Source organism: Boleophthalmus pectinirostris, unplaced genomic scaffold (assembly GCF_026225935.1).
Source record: "Boleophthalmus pectinirostris isolate CB_2022bp ecotype Guang Dong unplaced genomic scaffold, ASM2622593v1 HiC_scaffold_17, whole genome shotgun sequence".
Classification (NCBI taxonomy): domain Eukaryota; kingdom Metazoa; phylum Chordata; class Actinopteri; order Gobiiformes; family Gobiidae; genus Boleophthalmus; species Boleophthalmus pectinirostris.
The window spans coordinates 20,412,270-20,428,159 of NW_026571115.1; the positions used below are offsets into that span (position 1 = coordinate 20,412,270).

The following is a 15,890-nucleotide window of genomic DNA, read 5'->3' on the forward strand; positions in this document are numbered from 1 at the left end:
GGTTGGCCAGTAGGGGGTGCAAAGAACATCTAAAGGTGCACTATGTCATTTTGCCATTTGCAGGCACAGAGTTTGCGGACACGGCGTTTACGGTATGGTGTTGGCGGGGCACACTATTTGCGGGCACGGCGTTCGCAGGCGCGGCGTTCGCGGGCGCGGCAGGCGAGGGCCGTTCGACGCCGCTTGCGGCTTTAATTTATATTTAAGTCCCTTGATTATGTCATAACCGTCTACTGCACAATGAACTGCATTTTATTCAATGTGATGCACAGAGGCACAGAGGGTGATCTCCATCCCTAAGTGTCTTATACTTGTATGACAAAAGCTTGGTTTTTGCCATCAAAGATTTTTTTGGAGATTGTTATCACTTTGCCTTAAAAACAGTCAACTCCTAAATATTTCCTGTATATTTAAATATGATTGTGGACAAATATAGTGCAATTACTTTAACTTTAATTATTACACATTGTGTTTTATTACCAGGACATGCACCTTTCGGGTCCAAGCCCAATATTGCATATAAAAATAAAGATTTATTTCTGCATTGTCTCCTCCACTTTGTATATATGTATGAAATTATGATGTAACTGGTGGAAATTCACTTTCACACAACTACTGTTTTATTCTAAAATAGGACCAACATAATTTGAGCAGCAATCTTTAATTACAGTGAGTTGTATATAAAAGAATTTTGAACAGCATGTGCAGTGCTCTAAGTTACAATTCTTGCCCTCATTTCTAGACAGCTTCATAATATTTAATAATGATGGAAGACATTAACTACAGAAAAAAAATGCAAACACAGGGACAGACTCAGTTGATTGTCTGATCAGAAAAAAGTTCACATAATTCACGTGCAGTGATTCTCCTCCACGCCTCAGATGAGGAGGCTGCTTTTAGAAATGAAGTTCTTCAGAAAAAGTCCAACAGTGATTGGCTGTAGAAGTTGAGAGCTTGTCAGATTGTATGTTCCTGAGGTCTGCATTGGCCCTGGAAAAGCACAATCTAGCAGATTATTTGTCAAATGATCAGTGCAAATATGGCCCCCTAGAACAATAAAAATATACAAATATTTACACATAAATGGTATTCCTGTAAATCCTATCATTTAGGAAAGTTCCTATACAAAGATAATCTTCTGCTATATGACTAATATTTGTGTTAGCCTTCTGAAAATAATCCAATGGCAAAATGTATGCAATTAAGACAAAACTCCATACAATAAAGACAGCACAAACGGAAATCAACATTTACCAAAATATTAGGTATATGATATACAACAAGTGCAATCTGTTCATCCTAAACTCAACTAAACCTACAAACCAACTGGCAACAAGTGGAATTTCTGATAATCTGCATGATATGAAGGCACTAACATTGGCTATTGCTAGATATAATCTCTAGCAAATGATGATACCATAACATGCTCAAAAATTTTATAATTCAATATAGTATGTTGTAAATAACAATGGCAGCTAAGTACAGAGATTACAAAATGAAGACACGTATAACTGTGTGGATTGAAACATGAGCAAAAGCGTGTTAGAAATTATTTGGTCCTTCTAACCAAAAGTGGCCCCACAGTTGGGGCACCTTCTCTGGCGCAGTGCAAAACAGAACAGGATGCCCAGGGGAAAGAAGAAGATGGCGCACAGGATGCCCAGGCATGTGAAGTCATCTTCCAGTACGCCCACTCTGCAACAAACATGGACAGGTCATCAGCACTATTACACTCACTGCAATCAGACTCTCTAAAAGCTAAACTCTTCCTAGTCAAAGGGGGAAAATATATATACACATGTAAAAAGAATTTACATGAGGCCTAAGACTCAGTTTGAGGCTATTACAGCAGCTTTAATTCTTACTGTGAATAAGCACAAAACATGGTCCCATGACTACAACAAGCTACAAAATCAGCTGGAGGCATTTGGAAGTGTGTCCCTTTGTAACCAATTGTAACTTGAGGACTGAAGAGTGTGGAAAACCATTGGTTTCACTGTTTAGAAATAAGATTACAAATTATCAGGGCTGATAGGCAAGTATTGTAGTATTAGACACACACAAAGAAGTAATGTATGTATGTATGTATGTATGTAACAGGTTTGGGATATAAATGGTTTAACTGTTGTTTATAGAATCCTAAAAAGGCAAATAACTTCCTCCTGAAAGAGTGTGAATAATGCAGTAATATGTTAGCATTTGATGACTCCTGACTCTTTGCATACTAGTGACTTATACAACCTTCTTTGTACTCTAGGCTAAAGACTCTCCCTTATGTTTTTTAGTGATCAAGTTTATCATGTAACTTTTTAGAAAAAAAAAATTGTAAAGAAAATCTCTTTCATTTTGAATGTTTTCAAAGTACTAAAAACATGTGTCCTTACTCTGAGCAGGCTTGCATCTCCACAAACCTGAATTGGTCTTAATGGGCCTACACCTGCTTGAAATGCTGTTCCTTTAGCTATAATACAACACAGCATGGCATAAAACGTAAATATCTTCATGGAGAAAATATGTTTTTAACTTTCTATTTCCATGGTATCAAGTAGGTGACGTGCCACCTCCAAAAAGGTATGCGGTGTTACTAAGATCTCTGGATGTCCATATTTAGAATGCCATCATACTGGTATGGCTTCTTTTGAAACAAAAACTTGGACTATATTTTCTCTCATACAAAGATGAAAACTATAATTTTGTTAAACCAGTTTAAATTCTTCTAAGATAACATATACAAATAATTCTATACAGCTTACATTTTGCCTAAATAAGAACAAAGTCAACAACATCAACTTTATGACCTATTGCTACCCTCTCGTCACATGTCTACAGATAACATCAGCTGACAGAAAGTTGACTCAACTTTTTAATACTGTGAAAGTCCATTTTAAACAAAATTGTACTTTAAATCACAGTAGCCCATTTTTTCCTTGGTGAACCAAAATGAACATACAAAGGGCCAAACACAATTATATAGCAATGAGATTGTCTGATAAATATAACTGAAATTTATTTAAAAAGTTAACTGAACTTTAAGATGTTTGGTATAACTGTAGGTAAACACTATTTAGTGCTCTATTGTATCAAAGTGGAGACTAGGGGTCATGTTAAAGTGAACATAAGTCAAATTGTAGCGCTAGTTTTAAGTCAACCCTATCTCTGAAAAACAGTAACAACAGTAACAGTATCATATGACAAAATGACACAACCTAATATGAAGGTGTGTGTGTGTGTTCACCTGCAGGCCGGACAGCCGCCTACCACCACCACAGAGGGCTGAATAATGGCGTACGTTCCGGTGTAGGGCTGCTGAGACACAGCAGGGGCCGCCTGGGCCGAGGGGTATCCTGAAATAATTTTTTAAAAAAGTAATTAGAATACATTTTATTTAAGCTACTTCTCACGTATATAGCCTATATCATATGTCTATAACCCTTAATTCCTCAAAAAAAATAAATAAATAAATAAATAAATAATAATAAAATAATAATAATAATGAATATACTTTTTTCATCATGGTGAAAGGCCACCTATAGGCCTAAAAACCTTCAGAAAAGAATATGCTGTTCAAATACAAGCTGTAATTCTAAAACTTAAAAATATTTAATTGTGGATCATGTGACTGTGAACCTTGAACCCTTTATCTGTAAATGTTTGGCCATGACACATGTACTGATAAACAATAAGGGACATAGTTCTCACATGATGTTGGCTACAGAAAGTGTAAACTAACTGCAGTCCACATAGGGCAGACCACATTTACAGGAAAACCCGCAGAACTTCCGTGATACAAACATGTGTATCTCTAAGGAGTGACAAGACAACAAACCAAAACAGCCAAAGACTGCCAAAGGTCACTACCCCATGTCACATAAAGTAGCCAGTGGCCTACACAATCTGACAATAGACTACATTTTGGTCACGGACACGTGGGCACGTTTAAAGATGGACTGGAAACACGGTAGTTTGTCTAAACGAAAGTGAGATCTGTCTGAACTTGTACCGCAGACTCAGCAGACGGTACAAGCAGATCACGAGAGCTCCAGTAGGTCACTTGCCTTGGCTCCCCTCGGGGTACTGGTACGGTGGAGGGATGGCGGCAGGAATGGCCCCGTAGCTCTGCTGTGGCGGTGGGCCATACTCGTAGACCCCTGGGACAGCGTTATAGGCGGGGGGTCTGTCCTGGAGCAGAGGTTTACTGTCCACCATCTCAGCTGCGCGATGTAATGCCTCAAGTTGTCCCTTAATCCAAACAGCACTTAACTAGAGATATTAACGAACTGACTAGAACACGATGTGAAATTTGGTCTTTGATGCAACAAGTAACACAGAGACGACAGGAACAAACAACAAACGCAACGAAAATGGAAAACTTCGTCTCTTTCCATGCGCCAACTTTGTCTGTTGCTGCGACGGAAAGAAAAGAACAATCTTCTTCAAATGTTCACTTTCAAGGCCGGAATGCAGTTAGTGAGTATGGTAATAGTTAACTTAGCTCCATTTCGCTCCCCACAGTTGGTCCTTTGGCATTAGAAACACAATTTAGATGCATCACGACGCCCAGAAACTACGCTGAACTCTGGCTTTTCCTTTCTGTCTGGCTTGTCACAAGAGAAGAATCATGTGACGCTCTGCTGTTGCGCCTCTGCGCAACTAAATGCCTCTTAAAGCGACAGTCCACGGGAACAGAGCTGTGCAGCTGCTCTATGCAGCACAGGTTACTGCAGACACGTGGATGTAGCGTAAAGAATACAACATACCGTGTGTGGAGCGAATGTAGGAGCATAGGCTGTACACGCAGAAACAGTAGAGAGGCTGGATTAGTTTCACACAGACCTATTGAAGGGCCTTGTGTGTGCCAGTGCTCCACTTATTTATAGCTTACATAAGCCTTCTCGTTTCATAATAACAGTTCTGGTCTACATTATTCCCTGATAATTAAACTTAAGAACAGTCGAATATTTTAATCTTTCTGAATTAGGCAATTGCCCTATTATTTTAGGTCGCCTACACATGGAAACTTTATTATTTCTCTTTATGTCTTGTGGTAATAGTAGTAGTAGGCTGGTGGCAGTAGTATTAGGGGTGGTGGGCCTACGCCTCCTGCAAACTGTCAGTAAAAAGAGGTGTTGCGCAGGTAAAGCGCGTGCACTATCCAGGGTGCTGAATGCCGTATGAATCGTTGTTGTAGACAACCTGCTGATTGAAAAGCCCAAACTGTAACTGAACAGGTGAAGACAATCTTGCATTTCAATAATTCATCTGATACTGAATAAATTATTGAAATATGCGCGTCAATCAGCGGAGTCGAACGGAAAATTATTCCGGGTGTCCAGGGTTGGACCAATGGGATCAGTGCGTCCCACGCTCCTTGTTGCATTTGGACCAATCAGAGAGACACTTCCACCATTTCCTGTTGTGGAGTCGGAGTTAAACCGAGCATTCCTCTGCTTCAGAGTTAACATCATTGTGGCAATGTCTCAATTCTGCACTTTTTTCCCTAGAGGATTATATTCTCGTAAGTGAGAAGGAATCTCATGTAAGTCATTTATTATGCTGCTCTGTTTCTCTTCAATAGTCATTTCTCTAGTGATGTAAACAGCTTAAAGCTGTCTGTATTTATGCTAGCTCAAGTCAGTCAATACACGTTTTGATGGGTTGTCTGTGTGTTTGTGTGTTTTTAATAGGATGTCTTGGCATGGTTCTCAAAGGTAATGCACGTAGCTGCTGCACCTGTATCATGTCGCGTCTGCTTCTCCCTTGACAACCGCGGCTCGGATATCCTCAGCCAGGTACACCGCATTTTACTTTAACCTGCTCTGTTTATCAGCGCTTAGGCTTCTTCAGCTGTGTATTACAGCAAAGATAAAGTCGGACAAAATTAAAATTGCTTACGGGTGTGAACAAAACCTAGCTACTACAACCCAGGCCTACTGCTTTACTTGGTTTGGCCACAGTCATTTTTCAGGTCAAAAAAAGACTGTGGTCTTGAGATCAATAGTGAAGCTTCTTTGGGACTGTAGAGGATTAGTACAGTATCAGTATCAGGTGCCTAGTGGAAATCTAACAACAGGACGGAATACTACTTCCGGTCAATTTCAAGTTAAAAGCAGCAGAGGCTCATCGTGCAGGATACGAAGCTCTTGTGACACTGCTGTTAATGTATTTGATACTGGAGCACACGTGGTAGGTCTAAATTAACTGTTAGAGGTTTTAATGCAGCAAATGCACTTTTGATCCAATTGCAATATTTTTTTTCAAACCAAATCAAAGGACAACATGGTAATGTTTGCACCTGCATGAGTGTATTATCTATGTTGATTGAATAATATACAATGAAATAGTCAAATAGTGGTGAATAGGTTATGAGAAAAGTTTTTTTTATCCAGGGGTCACCATGCCTATCACTCTGCTCTGGGCGGTGGATGTGTACGGCAGGGTGTACAGCCTGTCCACAGCCAGTGAGCGCTGGGAGCGAGCTGATGACATGCTGCTGGAGCTGAAGAGAGTGTCTGCAGGAAAAGGCCGATGTTGGGGCATAGGATGTGACCACCATGTTTACCTCAATATAATGCCCAGCGAAACTCCCATTCGCTACAGAGAGGAGACATACGAAAACCAGGTTTAGAAAATCACCATCACGCACGCATAAACTGTGTATTAATATCAAAACGCCTGATACCCCTGTCTTTTAGAGGTGGAACCCTGTGGATGGCTTCACTGATGTGCTGTTGCCAACTGACCGCTGGCCTTGGAGTGATGTAACAGGCTTGAACCAGCAACCTCTTCACAGCTTCCAGCTTCCGTCCCGTAGCTGGGAATGGGAGGGGGACTGGTATGTGGATCAGAGCTGCAGTGGAGAACCCAGTGAAACAGGGGTAAGAACAATACAGTAATATGCATTTAATTGCAAAGTATATTCCTAACACATCAATAACATAATCACACATCGTTCCATGTAGGGATGGGAGTATGCTGTGGACTTTCCAGCCAACTTTTCCCCTGATAAGAAATGGAATTCGTGTGTCCGCCGTAGGCGCTGGATACGTTACAGAAGATACATTGCACCAGGGAGCTGGGCAAAGGTTTGTCTGTTCTTGCAATGGCACTTCGTCATAAAGCAACAATATGACAATAAATGAAAACTATATGTTTTGTAGATTCCTTTGGAAAACCCTAGAAAAAACCCACTGCCACTGTGTGACATCAGCTGTGGCGGCTGGGAGATGAGTGACCAGTCTGGGAGATACCCATACCTCTGGGGAGTGTCACAGCAGGGCCAGGTCAGTCCTAATACTAAAATCAGACTGTGTCCTGTTTATAATTGCAAAATAATCAATAATATAATTGCTCAATCACCAGTACTGTTTCACCACACGGGGGTGCTATTGCTCCATGTAAAATCTCTAAACAACCTTGGTGGACTTTTTGTAAACAGTTTGCATGACAAAATAAGAATACCTGTTATATGAATCTTTTTTTTCAATCCACTGCTCAGGTGTGGTTCAGGGAGGGCATTCACCCTCGGGTCCCAGAGGGCACCAGCTGGGAGGAGGTGGAGGTCCCAAAGGAGGTGGCTCAGTTATCCGCTGGCCCTGGAGACCTGCTCTGGGCTGTGCTCTGGGATGGGAACCTCTTGGTCCGGATTGGCCTCAGCCTGGATAGTCCAACTGGTTTGTTTATCTATTAACTGTATTATTTTCTTTACTGACAATATTTTCATCTTTGTCCCTTTTATATGTGTATAAGAAAGATCACAACATTTGCTACTGGTAATTATGAAGATAATGGTTGTGAACTGTTATGTAAAAATATTTGCAGGCATATCATGGACTGAAGTTGAATCACCAGTAAAAGAAGTAGAGGTCTTGCATGTTTCTGTGGGAGTCAGTGTGGTGTGGGTGGTCACCAAAGACTATAAGGTAAACTGGTAGTGATTGCTTGGTTACTGCTGTGTTTTGATAGCCAAAGTAATGATACTTTTCTGTTCATGTGCAGGTGTGGTTCAGACGAGGGGTGAACTCCCACAATCCTTGTGGTTCGGGCTGGATCAGTATTGGAGGAGAAATGATGATGGTTGATGTTGGTCTCAATGACCAGGTATAGTTTTTCTGCCATACTTTTTACTTTTTACCATTATGTTTATGAACATGTTTATAGTGAATGTCTATTTACCTGTCAGCCACTATGTAAACTGTAAACTACAAAAATCAACAATATAATCACAATTGTATTGGTCAAAACCATCTAAGCATTTCTCTTTTATTAGATGCTTGTTTAAACCTTGGCTTATGCAGTCTTCTCTCCGTGTGTAATTTCAAGTTGAGCTTGAAGCCAGGGTCAATGGGACTCTCTGTATCTCTCTCTCTCACTGCCTTGGACTTTGCTAGCACTGCACTGGCTCAGCTGACACCTCCTCCTGTGCACCTCACCCTCTTCAGTCCCTCCTGCCCCAGAGCCCTGTAACCTGACCACTACTGCGTTCCAGCCAATGTCCCGGCAGTCGCATCTCGGACCCCAGCCTTATATATCCCAGAGTGTATTCCTACTGGCCTGACATATGGGACACTCCCTAATTAGAAGCTGGCCAAGCCATCATCTTCATGTCCCATATTTCATATTTCAGGGCCTGTGGTTATGGAAAGGGCTTGTGGGAAGTGGCAGGTGTCACTGTTACAGTATATGACCTTATAAAGTAACAGTTGCTTCTGTCCTGCTGCTATGGGGATAGTGATCAGAAACATGTTCATTGTATAAGATAATGGTGAACATGCTGATCTGAAGTTTTATTTCCCTTTTTTAATCTTTTGGCAGGTGTGGGCTGTGGGTGAGGACAGAGGTCTGTATTTTAGGATGGGTGTGACTCCATTTGAACCTAGTGGAAATGGCTGGATCCCAATTTCAGCCCAATGGGGAAGTAAAAAAGAAGCTGGTCCACAAAGGTTGGTGCTCATTGATTTTTTTTTTTGTTTGTTCCCAGAATACAGAGCCCATAAAAGCATCACCATAAAATTCCCTGAAATATTGTCTTACATCTGACCTGCTCCTACAGCTGGAGTAGTGACCAGAGCATCACACTCACTGCCATTTAAATCTGCATTCCTGCTTTCAAGGTTTTTACAGAAATAGCATGACTTTGCCTGACAACTGAGAATGCAACTTGTTAACAGATTCTAATATAGTTTTACAGCTGCACACCATATGCATTCCCCTGTCTTTAAGACTGAAATGATTACGCTTGCGGCCAGTAATAAGTTGCTGGCTACACAAATATACAGATACACTGTTAAGCTTTACAATTTAAACCCTTTCTGGTTAAAAATATCTAGCATATTTAAGTGTTAATCAAAAAAGTACTATGTAGTAGTATTCAGTAGTAGTAGTAGTAGTAACAGTAGTAGTAGTAATAGTAGTAGGGACTCCTCAAGTTTTAGTGCTACTATAATTGTGAGAAAAAACACCACATATTTATGGTTATTGACATTACTGACACCATGAACAAACAACTGTGAAATCCTTTGCTTTCATTAACATTGTCTAATAGATGACCTGTATGTGACCGGCTTTATAAAACAAATTTTCTGAATGATTAAGTAAATGTGACATAAACAACCAGGAAAAAAGTATTATGCAGTTACTTTTCAGTTAAAATTAATTATTTTTGCTTCTAAAATTCTCACAATATATATATATAATTTTTTAGTTTTTTATGATTATACTGTGACCTAAATTATCATGATTATCAATTCACCAAACAAACATTTTTAAGTTGCTGGCAAGCTACAGTTTGTTCAGTGGAAAATAAAGTTTGTAATAATTTTTCTGTTTTTACAATAGAGATGATCAGCTGACCGAGGCGTCCCAGGGCTCTGTTTTGAGTTGCACAGACTCGGACTCAGAGCTGGGTCCAGTAGAAGCACAGAGCAGCACTGTTGACACACCGGTCCTGGAGCCAGCTGCCCCCTCTGTAGTGCCTTTGGGAGGGGAGTCCACAACTGAAGATGTCCCTCAAAATGCCCCTAGACCCTTTATCCCTGCCAGTGACAGCTTTATCAACAGCCTAGTCTCTGATCGTGACAAAACCTCTGCATCTCAACCCTCTATTTTAGAAGTTCCTCAAGAGGACAGTGCTGACCCCTCCCCTGCCCCTATACTCCTCACTCCAGATGATGTGTCGCGTGACCTGCCCTGGAGCAATGTGGACCTGGAGGGGGCAGAAGCCGCACGTAGTGCCCAGGCCGCAGGTACCGCTTTGGTGGACAGTAGCACAGGTGTTCTGGCCTTGGAGAATCCCCAAAGAGTAGGAGAAGAAGATGGACCAGTGTGGGCTTGGATCTCCGGTGGGGGCTGTGAAGTGGAGGCAGAGTCTAAAGTCAGCTGGCTGAGTCCAACAGGTAAACATCAGGGACAAGCTAAATGTACGGTATGACAAAATACAGGTTTCTTACAGAATAAGGAGGAATAAACAGATATGCATCAATGAACATAATACCCAAAGCCCTTACCACACTACATGTGTGTAGCAATTTTGCAAAGGTAAATTTCTCACTGACTGATCCACAAAATATTTGTATTCCACTTGAAGTAATCAGTAAGTTTGGAAATTGTTAGTGTTAGTGTTATTGTTAGTGTGTAGATGCTGTTTAGTAGAATCGTTTCACACATTGGGAACAAAAACTGAAGATAAGTAGGTGACACCAGCTGGCTGAGTTACAGGCCAGATGTTTTTCAGGGTATTTGAATACCAGAAACACCTGTACTTGGCCAAATGCACAATGGATTGATTGCCATACTGTGTTATGTACCAGGCAGAACAAGCCTGTGACAAGCCAGTGGCAAGGTCTGCACCAGAAAAGTTACATAGTATCCCTTTAATATTCTTGTTGTAATTTCCCACAGGTGTCCTCACAAGCTCCATGTCACTCACTCCTGTGCAGTCCGCTGCCTGGAGCGCAGAGCACGAACACAGAGACACCACCAGCAGAAAGCCCCTGGAGAGAAGCAATGTAAGATTCACACAAGATGTCCTTGGATCTACTGTGGCAACTATCATTTACTATTGTCACTGTCTCCACATCAGTCCATATGGGTGCGTAAAGGTACTCTGCGTTGGTGGAGGGACTGGAAGCCTCAGCGCTGGGTGGACGTGAGTGTCGCTTTGGAGCAATCCACCAAGTCTGATGGAAAAAAAGACAGTATTTTCTTTGTCTACTACACACAGTATGATGAGAAGAAGGTTGGTACTGCTGAATATAACCAAAACTATTTTAATGTACCAAAAACTATTTGAAATATCTTACATGCATTCTTTTGTGTATGTTTATCTGTGTTTTAGTACCTTCAAGTCTTCATAAATGAAATCACAGCATTGGTACCGGTCATCAGAGACTGCTACTATGCCTTTGCGGTGTACACTGCCCAAAGAACCAAGCAGAGGTGGCCCTTGGTTCTCGCTGCACAAACTGAAAAGGACCTGAATGACTGGGTAATATAAGAATGACTTGACATGAGCTCATTACACTGTCTCGTACAGAATATACATTAATTCACTTTTGTAAATTTAGTTGACCCTGTTGTCTGACTGTTGTTGTGAATGTCGAGGGATCAGTGGTCCACCATCCAGACATGCCCTTTGGTCCACCACCTCAAAAGGAGACATTATGGTTCATGAGCCTTCATTCACACTAGAATCCCCTGCAACTGCACTCTCCTGTGATCTCATGTAAGATTTATTGGTAACAATTAATTATAACTACACCTACGTGGCCTTAATAAAGCACAAAGAAAGACTTAAGGTGACTTAATTTATACCCTAATTCCTAACCCCGTTATTAAGTCTCAATCATCCAAACTATTAGCAAACTATTTGTTCATGATTAATTAGGTCTATCTCTGTGCTTTATTAAGACTAATTAAAGTGTAGTTGTTATAAAGTGTAACCAACTTCTTTCTTCTGAGTGGATTTTTCTTCTTGCATAAACTAACCAAAGCTAACATGCTAACACAACTAATACCAGTGACTACACATGTGATGATGCGAATGCTGCTTGTCTTTTGCTTGTCCTGTGGTGCTGCAGGTTCTGGCAACAGGTCCCAGGACACCTGCGCTGTGTAGAGTCTAACAGTCTGGGGCTGGTGTGGGGCATCGGGTGGGACGGCACGGCCTGGGTCTACAGTTTGCAGGGTAAACTCAAGCATCAGTATGTTTCCCATGGGACCCCATTCAGCTCGCTGCTATAACACCGCCAATGTGCAATGAACTAATCAACAGATATTAACTTTGGGGTGGGATGTTTACAGGTTGGGCTTAGCGTTAAATGATTAAGGGATAGCAGATGCTAGTTCTGTTCCTGCCAGAAAATGTTACATTGTGCACCTTTAGGTGGAGAGTCTGCCATCTGCTTGTCTCCATGGAGATGTTATTAATTGAGTGGAAATATTCTGCAGTATGCCAATAACCTTGCCTAGTAAGACGCAATAAAAAAACACCTGTAGTTGAAAAGTTTAATACCATCTCTCTGGAGACCAGACAAGCAGCTGACGGACTCCACAACATAAAAGTTACATAATGCACCATTAAACTCACAAATGTACACAATCTTTATGACCTCTATGCTTTTAGGAGATTCAGCTGAGATGCATCAGCAAACCGATGTCAGAAATGTGTATGTGTACGAAAATCAAAGATGGAACCCCATGACAGGATACACAGACAAGTACATGTCTATATTTACATTTTACATTTCTTTTACTATGTGAGTTATAATAACAGCTCATATTGTTCTTTTTTAGGGGACTTCCTACAGATCGCCCGATGTGGAGCGATGAGAGTGGCCTTAAGGAATGTACCAAAAGCACAACACATCCTCCATCGCCTCAGTGGTCCTGGGTAAGAACAACAAAATGTGTGCATCAAAAAATACCTCCTCTTGTATTAAAAGTAAATCTCTTTTCACTCTGTTATTAGGTTTCAGAATGGGCTGTGGACTACAATATCCCTGGTGGAACAGACAAAGAAGGGTGGCAATATGCAGCAGACTTCCCCGTGTATGTCCCTAAATTAGCACTTTAGAAAAGTAATGAATACACAACTTATCATTTTATTTATTATAGGACATTCCACGGGCACAAAACTATTAAAGACTTTGTCAGGAGACGACGATGGATAAGGTACCTACTGCTCTCCTCAGATTGTATTTACATATTCTGGACTTGCCTGTTTGAGATGCTTTGATTACAGAAAGTGTAAGATCACCCTGCGGGCGCCATGGAAACAGGTCCCACCCATCCCTCTGAGTGACATGTCCCTGATGCCCTGTCTAGCTCAGAGCAGGATGGAGCATGTGCCGGTGTGGGCCATCAGTGAGAAGGGGGATGTCCTGTGTCGACTGGGAGTGAGCCCTCAAAATCCTGCTGTAAAAACACTGTTTATTTGTTTGAGAACCACTAAACTAGCCGAACAAATGTGTTAGGATACTGTAAACATTTTGTCTCTTCTCCACAGGGAAGTTCTTGGCTGCATGTGGGCACAGATCAGCCATTTAAGTCTGTTTCTATTGGTGGAGCCAATCAGGTGTGGGCTATAGCCAAGGATGGGTCTGTTTTTTACAGAGGATCAGTATCACCTCAGAACCCTGCTGGTCAGATTACAATTATAAATTGCGTCTTTGTTAAGTGTCTTTGTAACCACTCACTCAACAATATCGCTGCACCCCCTACAGGAGAATGTTGGTATCACATCCCATCCCCTCCTCGACAAACTCTTAAACAACTTTCAGTGGGGCGCACATCAGTGTTTGCTGTGGATGAAAACAGTAAGGAGTTACTCATTCAGTGAAATTTCCAACACATGACACTTAAAATGTAATTTTTTTATTTTACATAGGTAACCTGTGGTACAGACAGGGCCTGACCCCAAGTTACCCTCAGGGTTCAGCCTGGGAGCTCATCTCCAGCAATGTCACTAAAGTCTCTGTGGGCCCTCTGGACCAGGTCAGTCAGAGTTTAGTTTAGATGATGGTGTCCAGCAGGGGCTTTATTCACATTACAGCTGTTGAATGTTTTCCCTCAGGTGTGGACCATAGCAGAGGGGGTGCCAGGATTTCCTATGGAGTCCCCTGGGGCCATATGCCACAGAGTCGGAGTAGGACCAATGCAGCCAAAAGGACATTCTTGGGACTTTGGTATTGGGGTATGTCACACCCTCTGTTTTTAGTTCTAGCTTCTCTGAGAGGGCGGTCAAAGCCTGGATAGTGGAAATAGACCTAACGTTAACCCTTTAATGCAAAGTGTCACAAATATGCAACAAACACAAGATATAAGCCGAGATAGCAGCTGCATTGCCCCAATGCTGGTTAGTGCATGTGCAGAACCTTCCTAGGAACCTTTGGTAAACACTTGTTTCTAGTTGTCACAAATTTGCAACATACCCAAATTTCTATTTATAAATTTTTTTGCTATAGTAAAATAATATAATCATCTCAACTTGATTTACCATCTACTTAAAGGCAAAAACACACACAACTTTCTTTTTTTTTTGATATACTTGTAAATAAATTGAGGCGTTAAGGGGCTTTAAGATAGTGTTGATTACATCTGAGTGTGTTTTCCTTCAGGGTGGATGGGAGCACATCACTGTACGGGGAAATTCAGCAGAAGCCCCTCGGACACACCCCCCTCCCTCTGGCCCTCCACGAAGCCCTGTTCCACAGCGCCTCCCAAGTCTGGAGAATGGCAGTGCTGTGGGCGTGTAAGCACCTGTATCGTCCCCCCCAGGTTTTATGAAGGGAATGGACCAAGATTAAACTGAGACTGTTGGATTTAGCTCTGTCGATGAATGAATGTTGAAACTGTTTCCAAAGGCAGAAATGAAGCAAATGTGCAGCACAAAAGTGGACAGAGTGGAATGCATGTGCTCGCTCTCAAGGCCTCAGCTATAGGCTCTATTCACGCTCACATGACAAACCAGGAAAACGTCTGGAAAGATGCAATTACAACTTCCAGCAGGCTCTGTTCACTGTTAGAAGAGATGAGGGTGCAAAATTAAAGATTATTCCAAACACCACATACGTATGCAGTCTTCATTTTATTGGTAACTACACTGGAAGTTATAATCCCATCTTTCCAAACATCTCCTTGGTTTGTGACTTAATTGTGAATAGAGACTTTTGGGTGTTATTGGATTTAGCAATATTTTAGATTTCTTTATTTAAAATTCTGTGAACAGTGTAAAAAGGGCTAAGGCTTTGGAATCACAAAAACCCAGTTAAACATGTTCATCTTGCACTATAGTTTTTGGTGTTGTGTTATTTGCCTGTTTAATTGCATGTGACCAGTGTATTTCAGCATTATTTATTTTATTTATGTACATGTATTTGTTTGGGTTTGTTCCTCCTTGTGTCTTGCCTGTCTCTATTATAAATAAAATAAATCTTCTTGTGAGGCAATTTGTAACAAACTTTCAATATAACAAAATTAAATTTGTCAAAAATATCACAAAGATTACCTTAAGCAATAAGAAAAGCTCCTATGAATAAATTGTGTTTTCTGCAAAGACTGTTGATCCTCTACAGCCAGCCTGTCACTGCTACTGACATTCATTTTACAAGGGCATTGAAATGCAAAATAAAGATTAACAAACTAACACACTTGTTTGGGTATTTTGGGGGGGGTTGTATGAATGAATGCATTACATCTTAAACTGAAAATACAAATCTGAAGTCTAATTAGTGAAAAAGTGACTTTTCTGTGCCTTTGGGTTAATCAGGACTACCTCAGCCACAGTTTGGCCATAGTATAGACCTGATAAAGTCCAGGTTTAGTGGTTTTATGTGTGAAAAATTTGAGAATCACAAATCCAGGATACTCTAGTGCCCCAGATTGGTAGCACTGAA

The 15,890-nt window shown here is 41.1% G+C and overlaps 2 protein-coding genes across 2 annotated transcripts; one reads left to right on the plus strand and one right to left on the minus strand.

Annotated features, from left to right (window-relative positions):
* Positions 1 to 645: 645 nt before the first annotated feature.
* Positions 646 to 4,584, minus strand: bri3 (brain protein I3). The gene is made up of 3 exons (XM_020937487.2): positions 4,056 to 4,584; positions 3,236 to 3,344; positions 646 to 1,695 (listed from the first exon to the last, which is right to left on the minus strand). The coding sequence occupies exons 1-3, from the start codon at positions 4,204 to 4,206 to the stop codon at positions 1,563 to 1,565; spliced, it is 393 nt and encodes a 130-aa protein (XP_020793146.2). The 5' UTR covers positions 4,207 to 4,584; the 3' UTR covers positions 646 to 1,562.
* Positions 4,585 to 4,686: 102 nt separating this feature from the next.
* On the plus strand, positions 4,687 to 15,438 carry tecpr1b (tectonin beta-propeller repeat containing 1b). Its single transcript, XM_020937686.2, has 26 exons — positions 4,687 to 5,536; positions 5,685 to 5,789; positions 6,387 to 6,619; positions 6,693 to 6,875; positions 6,960 to 7,082; positions 7,158 to 7,280; positions 7,496 to 7,670; positions 7,819 to 7,919; positions 7,996 to 8,097; positions 8,812 to 8,939; positions 9,835 to 10,391; positions 10,897 to 11,003; positions 11,078 to 11,233; positions 11,333 to 11,482; positions 11,562 to 11,719; positions 12,075 to 12,181; positions 12,620 to 12,713; positions 12,790 to 12,886; positions 12,965 to 13,044; positions 13,111 to 13,167; positions 13,238 to 13,412; positions 13,502 to 13,637; positions 13,719 to 13,811; positions 13,883 to 13,989; positions 14,069 to 14,188; positions 14,613 to 15,438. The coding sequence occupies exons 3-26, from the start codon at positions 6,395 to 6,397 to the stop codon at positions 14,748 to 14,750; spliced, it is 3,492 nt and encodes a 1,163-aa protein (XP_020793345.2). The 5' UTR covers positions 4,687 to 5,536; positions 5,685 to 5,789; positions 6,387 to 6,394; the 3' UTR covers positions 14,751 to 15,438.
* The last annotated feature ends 452 nt before the right edge of the window (positions 15,439 to 15,890 follow it).

Bases quoted from the DNA above. Each gene is read 5' to 3' on its own strand.
- bri3 (XM_020937487.2), bottom strand. From the start codon at position 4,206: ATGGTGGACAGTAAACCTCTGCTCCAGGACAGACCCCCCGCCTATAAC. The intron at 3,345-4,055 runs GCAAGTGACCTA...AAATTATTTCAG, and splicing joins GTACCCCGAGGGGAGCCAAG to GATACCCCTCGGCCCAGGCG. The intron at 1,696-3,235 runs GTGAACACACAC...TGTTTGTTGCAG, and splicing joins GGCGGCTGTCCGGCCTGCAG to AGTGGGCGTACTGGAAGATG.
- tecpr1b (XM_020937686.2), top strand. From the start codon at position 6,395: ATGCCTATCACTCTGCTCTGGGCGGTGGATGTGTACGGCAGGGTGTAC. The intron at 11,234-11,332 runs GTTGGTACTGCT...TCTGTGTTTTAG, and splicing joins CACAGTATGATGAGAAGAAG to TACCTTCAAGTCTTCATAAA. The intron at 12,887-12,964 runs GTAAGAACAACA...CTCTGTTATTAG, and splicing joins CATCGCCTCAGTGGTCCTGG to GTTTCAGAATGGGCTGTGGA.